Source organism: Orycteropus afer, unplaced genomic scaffold, assembly GCF_000298275.1.
Source record: "Orycteropus afer afer isolate SDZICR_OR568_19922 unplaced genomic scaffold, OryAfe1.0 scaffold00220, whole genome shotgun sequence".
NCBI classification, from domain to species: domain Eukaryota; kingdom Metazoa; phylum Chordata; class Mammalia; order Tubulidentata; family Orycteropodidae; genus Orycteropus; species Orycteropus afer.
The window spans coordinates 4,080,661-4,091,818 of record NW_006921807.1 but is presented as its reverse complement, the minus strand read 5'-3'; the positions used below and the strand labels follow the sequence as shown (position 1 = coordinate 4,091,818).

General features: G+C 35.7%; 1 protein-coding gene across 1 annotated transcript in view; it reads right to left on the bottom strand.

Moving 5' to 3' along the window:
• Positions 1–3,766: 3,766 nt before the first annotated feature.
• The window catches only part of SI (sucrase-isomaltase), a 147,613-nt gene continuing 140,221 nt past the window's right edge, over positions 3,767–11,158 (bottom strand). The window contains exons 44-46 of the mRNA XM_007948724.1: positions 7,176–7,225; positions 6,797–6,964; positions 3,767–3,835 (exon numbers count right to left, since the gene is read on the bottom strand). Coding sequence (XP_007946915.1) covers positions 3,767–3,835; positions 6,797–6,964; positions 7,176–7,225 — 287 coding nt within the window. The remainder of the gene's footprint in view (positions 3,836–6,796; positions 6,965–7,175; positions 7,226–11,158) is intronic.

Below are 11,158 nucleotides of genomic sequence, written 5' to 3'. Positions count from 1 at the left end.
CCAATTTCTCCAACACACCAACAGGGATTGAAACCTCTTATCCAGCGTCTCTTGTCTAGAGGTCTTTTAATTCCTACACATTCACCCCCATCCTACCAGTAAGGAAACCTGATGACTCATTTCACCTAGTACAAGACTTATGCCTCATTAATGAAGCTGCAATCCCTATTCACCCTGTTATCCCCAATCCTTACACACTCCTGTCTCATATTCCACCATCTACCACTCATTTTTCCATATTAGACCTCAGAAGGTCCCGGTGTCTTCATGGGTATAAATTATTCAACATACTTTATTCTTTCTTAACCATTCTCACACTTTACCCAATATTTCCCACTGTTTCCTTTGTGCCTGTCTTCTGCGGTCTTTACTTACAGCTGTACCCATTAATTCCACTCAATTATCACTGACACTCACACCCAATCCTTCCTGCACCACTCCTCCACTATAAGTGCCTCTTTGGGAACCTGAAACCCTTAACCAGACACATCTTTCCTGAGTTTGTCTTTTCACCAACAACACCTTATCTACCCCCCTGAGGCACAGCTTCTGCTCACTAAACATCTCTATTGTGTCCTACACCTCTGCATCACCTGGTACTTACTTTCTACACCTCTGCAGCACCTGGTACTTACTTTTGGTGTAATGGAACTTTAACTAACTAAATGTTTAAACTCCACCACTCCAGGCCCCTGCTTTCCAGTGACCATAGTACCTCAACTCACTCTATATGAGAAATCCAAATTTTCCTGGCTATTACCTGAAACCAAAACCAAAAGAGCTGCTTTTCTACCTATCATGGTAGGCCTTAGTTTAACCTCTGCTTCTGCAGCAGCAGGAACAGCAGGTGGAGCCTTGGGTTGTGAGAGCATGAGATTGTTTCTATATAGCCACCACTCTGTATGTGATTATGTTGCTATATAACCACCACCCTGTATGTGACCATTTTGAATAGGTAGCCATTTGTGCAAAAAGCCTCAGCACATACTTCACGCTTTAGTGCTTAGTTACTGGAAAAACCACAAAGAGTCCTAGCCACCTCACACCTGACTACCTCATCGATACCCTCAAACACACTCCTTAACAACAACCAATCAGTAGATAGCACCGACATACCTTACCTAAATTAGTTAGAAACCACAGTTGGTGGCTTTGGCCCACTAGACAGAGCCAATCAAGTAGGCACAACTAGCAACTTGGAAAATGTCAACCGATCCTGTAATTTTCTAATTAAAACTTCCTTGTTCCTGATTGAGACCCCTATATTAACCCCATTACCCCTGAGTTGTGCACTCTCAATCCTGAACCGCTGCGTCGGTGACAGTTGAGGTTCCGAGCTCGAGCTTGAATAAACAACCCCTATGCTTTTGCAGTGGAATCGGCTCCATGGTGGTCTTTGGGGAACCAGGGTCTGGGCACAGCAGGGTCATAGCATATATAAGCCCAAGATTTCTAAACCCATCTGGAGGTAGCACTTGAAAACACTGCAGATTCCCTGGCCTCCCTCCAGCAGCAACTAAACTCTTTAGCCCAAGTTACTTTACAGAATTGGAGAGCCTTGGACCTACTAACAGTGAGAAAAGGTGGAACTAGCCTCTTTCTTAAAGAAGAATGCTGCTATTATATCAACGAATCCGGTCTAGTGGAACAAAACATCAATACATTGACTCGACTGAGTGAGGAACTACGTAATAGACATCAAGCAGGAACCTCACCATTTGAATGGCTCCAATCACCACTAACAGCCTGGTTATTACCCATTATAGGACCTATTGTACTAATAAGTCTCTTTTTTCTTTTCACCCCTTGTCTCCTTCGATTCCTCCAAAACCGACTCAAAGAAATGCCCAGAGTTACTGTTAACCAATTACTTCTACACCCATACACTCACCTACCAACCAACTCAATTCCCACTGATGCCAACCTTTAACCCCACTCTGACCCAGTTCAGCAGGAAGCAGCCAGAACGATAACTTCACCCTTTTTTATCACAAAAAAAAAAAAAGGCTGGAATGTTAGGCGGGAGCACAGCTGGCCCGGGGTGTGAACGATTAAGCTGGAGGGAATTATAAGAACTGGTCAAGCAAGGAAGCACCCGACTAGAGCCCATAACGAACCCCAGCACTTAACCCTTACTTACGAAAGACTCCAGCACCTGACTCTTACTCACAAAAGCCCCCAACCATTTCCTTCCCACTATGTTAATGAAGTACTTCAACTCTGCTTCCTGCTTCCATACTAATAGGGTGCTTTAACCTTATTGGTTCCTGTAACACATACCCTGCTCTCAATCTGATCCATTGAGGAACAGGAAAAGTAACACTATAAAAACCCTTTTCTTTCACCCTGGTGGCATGACTTCTTGGGCCCCTCTGAGGGACCCGTGAACCTCGCCTGGGGGCACAGAATAAACCTTTCCTTGCTTTACCTTCTGTGTCCCTTCCCTTCCTTATCACAACCTTACAGTTACTTAGGCTCCATAAAGGATAATGTCATTATTAGTCCTACCAGGGATGGTTAGCCCCATTTCTTTTCTGTCACAGCAATGTTAATACTTGTTACCCAAAAGACGCTGGAAAGACATGTCTAGTCAGATAAATATTGGCCCATGAAATTATTTTTGCTCAATAGAATAATATCATTGCTTCCTAGAGCCAACCCAACTTCCAGCCAATAACAATCAATGATTAGTTTTCTTTTTTATCTTCCTTAGTCAGCAACAAGGAGTGAATATCCTTGAGCACATCTCTTGCATCTTTGTGTAAGCATCTCAAGGATGAAACTCCATGTCAAAGAGAATATGCAGTCTTAATTTCACTGAACACTATATGATCACCTTCCAAAAAAGATTGCACTTATTTATTAATCTTATCTGCACTGTCTTGGATTTGGAGATCAGTTTTATAATTTATAATAATTTTTCTAATTCCCCTCAATGGCTTTAATATTTCTTAGAAGTAAACAAAATTATTATTTTTCCTTGTCTTTGTATTGTGAGTTATATATTATCTTAAATATTCCACTATCACAACAAGCTTATCTATGATTTCTAGGAAAACAAAAGTCAATTCATAGATAATTACTTGATTGAATAAATTCCAAAAAAGTAACTGTAAAAAAAGGACAAGTGAAACTAATCTAGTCCACAATTTTGAGAGTCCTCCTGAATGAATGAGCCAAGGTAATTTATTCAAATTAATAGATAGAATGGACTGAACTATTTTTTTTTCCTGTATATGAAGCTAAGGTAGGAAAAGAAATTTGGATTTCCTTTAGAAGAATGAAATAGTAATGTGCTTTTATATATGTAAATTTATTTTCTGTTTTACGTCTAAATTTCCATACTTAAATAATTAAATCTGGGCAGAACTGTTGTTATATAACTTAAATATACTAACCATTGAGGAAAATATTTTATACAATTTACAATATTATAAAAATTTCACTTTTTTAAAGATCATCTGTTTTAATTACATCTCAGTTACACACACATATATATTTAATAACTGGTTTATATTCTTGGCTGATACTTAACAAAGGAAATTAGCACTTTTAACAAATGCAATGAAAAGCTTGAATACAGGTCACATTAGTCTAAGAAATTAACAATCACATCATTTTACATTTTATATAAGCCTTAAATAGATGTTATGTAAATTATATTTTATAGTGTATAAGAATTCAGTAAATAGTGAAAAATATAAGTACTGTGAAACTTGAATCCAGATGTTAATTTCCCTTTGACAATTGGTATTGATATTGATCTTCATGACCAAGAGATTTCTATTGGTTTATCCAGAGTAACATTCTTTGCTTTCAGATCAATACTTAATATCTAAAAAAAAAAAAAAAGTAAAAAATTACTTGTTTTATCCAAGCTATGTTTCTTTAAGGAAGACTAACTCCATAAACAAATGTTCTTTAAATGAATGTTGTTTCTTATTTGTGTAAGTGAATTTTTATTTCTGCAAGTCCACATACAATCATTTAAGTAATAATCTCACCCAACCCACTTATTTTACAGATGATAACAATAAATCCCAAAGAGGTAGAGTGGCTTGTCAAAACACAGTGAAAACTGAGACTGTTAACCAATTATCTTGATCTCCATTATCTTACTCTTTCCATGTGACTTCTTGAAATACAGAGTAATTTATAATTACACTGTATGATTTTCTATGCTCCCCGACTCCGTTTATCTCATTCATCTACAATGAAAGTTTAGATTTAGAGATATGTTTTCTTTTATATCAATCCAAAAGGGATTTAGGGCCTTGATTTATTGTCCATGTGTTTAAAACCATGTGTTATTTTCTCTCACTGAGATCGTCTGTGTGAAGGGATAAAAATGACAAACTCTTATTTCAAACAATCATCTGTCATGCTCTTATAATATGATCATTTCACAAACCCTTATTGTGATTACTTTTTCTTCAATATACCTACATGATTCTCTCTGCCTTTGCTCAGAAAATTTAGATTCAACCACAAATATGCAAGAAAAGAAGAAGAGAACAAATGTTCCTCTGTTTTCCCCCACATGGCCCGCACTCTTCTAGAGCCTTTACAAAACTGATTGATCACAAAAGCATAGCTTGAGGATTTATTTGCTGCACTTTATAGTAGAAGAGTTTAAAACAGAAGAATTGCATGATTTGCTAAATATCCATTAGCTAGGTTTGAAACGATCCATCCTACATGAATACTAAGGTAGTTCCTTTACATCAGTAGTGAAAAGCAGCAAATATATCACATAGTTATTGAAGTCTTGTACATAAAAACAACTGGGTATGATTGTGCTTTAAGAAAGTTTTCTTATGGTTAAACCAATTTAAATCAACTTGCATGTAATTTCCATACTTATGAAGATGGGAAAACAGATTAGAGACATAAATTTACCACTCTCTCACTTTCACATATATCTGGAAGGGCTAGGAAACAGTAGACACTAATAGATATTTGTGGAAGCTAAATGCACTTAGAGCTAATTACTCTGTTGTTAGTGATTGCAGTATATAATTTCACTTGGAATTCCCAAGGTAATAAAACTTTGTAAAAATTATCTTCTTAATACTTAAATATCTTTGTGAATGTGTTTGAGAACAGGAGAAAATAATTTTAATTAGTGTGATTTTGTGCCAGGTTTTTGTTCAAAATTAACTTGATATACTCAACATGGTAAAATATATTTAGCATTTTTAAGATTAGTTTTTTCAGTTTAGTTTCAGAATGAAAATGTAAGTTTTTTCAGAATTAAAATAATATTAAAGAGCAAGGAAATACAAAACATATTATTATTATTATTATTTTTTATCATATTAAATACTGGACAGTGAGACAAAACTATTTGCTATTTGATTGATAATCATTGGTTATTTATACTTGGCAAGTTAATTTCCCTTTTCCAGGACACCATTTCCTAGATTTTCATATAAAAGCACTGGACTAAATCAGTGATTCCCTTACTTTGGAATTTTATTAACCAATAATCTTTAAAAAGAAAAAAAAAAAAAATGGGTATGAGGCACTAGGTTATCAATGTTTATTTTACCAAGGAAGGACATTACAAATACGAAACTAACTTCCCAATCTTGTCAAATTTTCAACAAATAGGAGTAATTGTGATGCTAAAATAGTAAGAAAGTTATGATTTCATATGAAAGGATAATTACCTTTTGCCAATTGAACAGCTTTAAGAATAGGACAGGTGTTTACTGAATGAAATGTCCTTTATGGCTCTTCCCAAATCTAACAACCTTTGATATCTATGAGAACTTCAAATTGTACCTAAGATACACTTTCCACCCCCTACATTGAGATCAAATGATTGGCTGTTTGCAATTGTCAATCTCACATGGTTGCTATTTAATAATTAATTGTTGCTACCCAACCTTAAGCATAAATGTGTACATGCAAACTCAAACACAGTTTCAGTGGTAGAGATAAACCCCTAAATTTGGATCCAAGATTCATAACGGCTGTTTTCTAGAAGAAAAGTTGTTTGAAATCCAACTGTAGAAGACCTGGAGTCACAGAACTTAGAAATGAGAACTTAAGGTATTGTTTACTTGTATATTCGTATTTAATTGGGGAGAAAAGAGAGGCCTAACATTTATTTATCTGAAATAAAAAGCTAATTACTGGCAGCAATCAATTTTACCACAAGAATTCTGAGTTCTTGTTTAATATTCTGTATAACATCTCTTGTATACCTGTATTCTCATACTATAAGGACAGTTTCATTAATTCTGCAAAACCACATCCATTGCTGTGAATCAATTCTGACTCATGGGAACCCTCTACAATAGAGTAGAACCACTCCATCAGTTTCCAAGATTGTAAGTCTTTATGAAAGGAGACTGCTATACATCTTTCTACTACAGACCCTATGGTGGATTTGAACCACCAATTTTTGTTTAGCAGATGAATACTTTACTGCAAAACTAAGGCTCCTTTTAATCTTGCAAGGACTTTCAAATACCTTTTATTGAAGGCAAAAATAATAATAGGCATTTTACTTTTAAAGAAAATGATTGATGGGGCACTACACATATAGAGATAACAATTATTTAGAAGCTTAGTAAAATTTTTAATTTTGTCAGAACAATCATAATACAGATGCCATTTTGTTTATTTTTATGAGAGTTTATAAAAGATAAAAGTTTAATGAAAATGAATCAATGAGATAAATCATAGTTGACCTATACTTATGTTTCCTTCAGACTGAAAAATGTAAGAAGCCTATTTATATGTTTTAATAGTTGTAGTTAACAAAATATTTTTATATGTCACTTACCTCAGCATTTGGATTGTCAGTAAATGGAAGTAACTCTTTATTTCCTTTATATATGAGACTAATCTCCTTGATAGGAGTCGTTCCTTTTCCCCATACTTTGATTAATCCAAGCCTCATTTCAGCTTCATTTACATAACCATTTTTCAATATAGTGCTTGTCAAGTTGTTCTATCAAAATAAAAAGAAATAATGCATATATTTCTTTTGAAAAAAAAATTAAATCATATTTAAAACCAGTCAGTTATCCAGAAAGGTATTTAACAGTACAGCAAAATGTTTATTCATATATTTGAAATGAGATATTTTATATAATAAACATAAAATGAAATTTCAAATATTTTACAAACTTGCATATAAATGATCTTACATGAATACACACCTTGTTTAAATTAAATTGTACCATGAAATACAGGCCTCTTTCATAGGTATCTGTAGAGAAAATAAAAGTGGTATATTTTTATTTCCAAATAACACTTACAAATGCAAGTGTATTTTGCTTTCTTTTCCCAGCATAAATGATACCAGATATGATACACACATACTTAATATTTCCCTAGGAGTATTTACCTTGTCCCAACAAAGTGCAAAGAGCCCTGTAACAGTAAAGAAGAGTCACCAGAGAGGGTCCTAGAAGTATGGGAAATTTTGGTGCGTGTGTGCCTGGAGGGTTCTCTACAGCAGTGACATTATAAAATCACCTTAAACACAGCTCTGGGAAGGTGAGAAGAAGTGACATAATAAACAGACTTCCCTGGTATAATAGTGATAGTTACTTCCTTCCCCCTACATCCTTCCCCCTTCAATGAGTGACAAATAATATTTATAAAAGGAAAGGAAAATGATAGGAACTTATACTTGTGTCACTTGAAAAACATTCAATTTTTAGGGATTGCTTCAAGTCAATTGACATCAGATTAGAAGTACAGCCAGGAAGTTCCTTAGAAGCAAGGATGACAAGACTTCTCTCAGATACTTTGCTTACATTACCAGGAATGACCAATCCCTGGAGAAGGACATCATGCTTGATAAAGTAGAGGGTCAATGAAAAAAAGAAGAACCCTCAATGTGAAGGATTGACACAGCAGCTGCAACAATGGCCTCAGATATAGTAACGACTTTGAGGATGACAATGGGCCAAATAGTGATTTGTTCTATTGTACATATAGGGTCATTATGAGTTGGAATCAACTTGACAGCCCCTAAACACAAAAATAGCCATTTTCTTACCCAAAATATTTTGTTGTTGTTAGGTGCCGTGGAGTAAATTTTGATTCATAGTGACCCCATGTGACAGTATAGAAATCCCCATAGGGTTTTCTAGGCCGTCATCTTTATCGGAGCAGATTGTCAGATCTTTCTCATTTAGAACTGCGGAGTGGGTTCCAACTGCCAACAATTTGGTTAGAAACCAAACATTTAAGCATTGCCTCACCAGGACTCCTTACTTAAATATAATCTTTCCATATTTAAAATTATTTTTAAGAAAAATCTTACAACTAAAACTTACTGAATGCTTTACTCACTTTATTGAACTCTAAGTAATTCACCACAGCTACTCTAAGGTTATATTGAAGTAAATGACTCCATTTTGTAACTCTATTTTTGTAATGTTCAGCTACTGCTGGTAATATCATTTTATGTGGCTGAAGTAAACATCGCATCCTGCCCCCACTCCCAGTGAGTTAGGGAGTGCCCTTTTTGTCTTTTTCTTCTCTTCCCTCCTAGGCACATAAAGCAGCTAGAATGCATACTTTGGGGTGTTTATCAGAACTAACTCCCATCACCCCTCAATGAACACCTGTGCTAGAGTACATACATTGCAGTGATTATCAGAGCTAACTCCCCTCACCCCTCGATGAATGCCTGTGCCAAAGCATGTACTCTAAGACCTTGAAACTGCAGCTTCTGCTTCTGTATTATCACTTGTTTGCCTGCTTTATAAAGCCTGCCTAAAATCAGACTTGTTGCTGCAGTATTGGAGTGCACTTCAGCTCCCTGCAGTCAGCTAGCCTAAATAAAACTCTGTTGCCCAAAAGTGGACATTATAGTGGCTATTATTTTAAACTGAACCCATAACATATGGGGGCTCATCCAGGATAGCCACTGTGTCCTGGTGCCTCTGCCAGGTATCTACCTGTGGGACAAAAAGGATCTCTAGGGGAGGCACCACCTGAAGATGTTCCAGGGCTCCAGAACTCTGTTCTCCCAACTGGGTGTCCACCTGGAGATGTGGAATTCGGGTGATTTGGCCTGAGACACCTGATTCCTCTGGAGGTAAGCCTGTAAATCTGCAAGACCGGTCTCTCTGTTGATTGAGAGAAAGGCTAGGATGCGGTCATAAACTTTCTCCAATTTTTTCTCACCAGGACGCTGCTTGAGAAAATCTGTTCACTGAAAACTTGTTTTCCTGGAGTCTGATCTAGTAAAACATTGGTGAACTGACCTTGTTTTACTAGAGTTTCTGTTCTGTCCTCTCAAAGTGCCTGATATTTCTGAAACCTAACACGTATTTCACTCTGGTCCTGGCTGGGATAAGGGAGGTTGAGATTTTGGTTGATAAACTCAATTAAGAGAACCTCCACAGCCATATGTACTCTGTTTTGTGTTGAAGCGCCACTGGAATTTGTTTAAGTGTTTAGTGTAAGTTTGTTTATGTGACGTTTATATTGTGTTTGTGTGGTGACACTTTGTTCTGCTAGAACCTGGTCTGGCCCAAAACTTTACTAGAATCTGGTATCAGGGGTGTTTTGCCATTTTGTGTTATGTTGTCCCTTGGTGTTTTTGTCACTTAATTCTTTTCCTTTTTGCCTTTGTATGGCCTTTTGACTTGTAATCTTATGACTGTCACCTGACTGATTGGATAATTGGATGGAAAATTTCTCTTAGGTTGTGTTATTTCTTTATATGTTTCATGTTTGCAGGACTGAGCTATTACTTATAGTAAATGAGTTCTAATTCTGAAATATTGTATTGGATTGAGAGGTTTAAGCATATTGTCTAAAGCCTGTGACAATTTTGATTGGTCTTATCCCAAAACTTGGGATTTTTATGGTTTAAGTGAATGGGTCATTGATTTGGCAGCTCAAGGGACCCTACAAGAATTTGAACCCTGGGGAGTGAAATTTTACTTATTTTTATCTTTATTCTTAAATATCTAATCTGGCTCTCAAATTTAGGATTAAATCTTAGGGTAAATATACTAACACTCTAGAATTTTTGAGTTAGGGTGTGTTTCAATGTATGTATGAACAACTGTGTCTGGCTAACTGGAACCCTAAGGGATTAGGGGACTGGAAGTAAATTCAGAGGATTGCACTTAAGTTAATGATATTTGATAGACTATTTATATTGGCTAAATTACAATTTTGGACAACTTAGTAAAAACAATTACAAATACATTGTTGTTGTTGTTGTTATGTACCGTCGAGTCGCACCTGATTCATAGTGACCCCTCCTTGGGTTTCCAAGGCAGTATCACTACGGAAGTATATTTCCCCATCTTCCTTCTGAGGAGTGGCTCGTGGGTTTGAACCTCAAGGCTTCTGGTTAGCAGTCAAGTGCCTTAGCCACTATGCTACCAGATCTCCCACAAATACATTACTACCAGCTTATAAAAATATGGGAAATTCATGTGTAAAGGAAAAGCCTCCTCTCTGATATATATTAAATAATTTTAGACTAACTTACAGGTAAAATTATGGTATTAAATTCAGCCCCAGGTGCCTCAGGATTTTGTATAAATTGGAGTGATTTTAATGATTGACTAATAAATATTCTAACATTAGAAATTTACGTTGTTTTCAGTTTTTTTGCTGTTACTGGTAGTGTGGAATAAAAATCTCTGGCCATTTAGTTTATCCTTAGTCTTAACTTCTGTCATTTCACTATTTTTGAATATCTTTATCTTTGTGAATTATTATTGAAACAACATAGACCAATTGAACTGTTTTTACATGTAAAATCCAGTGACATTGATTGTGTTCTTCGAATGATATTTGGTTAAACTTAGTCCAAACCCCCCTGATTCTGGTCTAGCTTCCAGCTGACAAAGAAGTTAAAATTTTAATCCTTAGTAAGTAACCTTAATTGAAATAATCTCCACAACTGGAATATTGTTATATTTGATTCAACTTTACTTGATTTATTTGTGTGTAAAAAGTGTGTGTGCATGGCACTGGTGCAACAGTTTTGAGTGGATGTAAGTGTGATTGAGGGAATGTAAATGTAATTGGAAATTAAATAACCAAGATTTTGTAACAGAATGGGACCCCTTAACTGTATTCTGAAAAACCTAACCTTTGAAAGTTAAGGAAGAGAAGTTATATCTTTCTTTACATCCTTTTTTTTTTTTTTTTTTTTTTT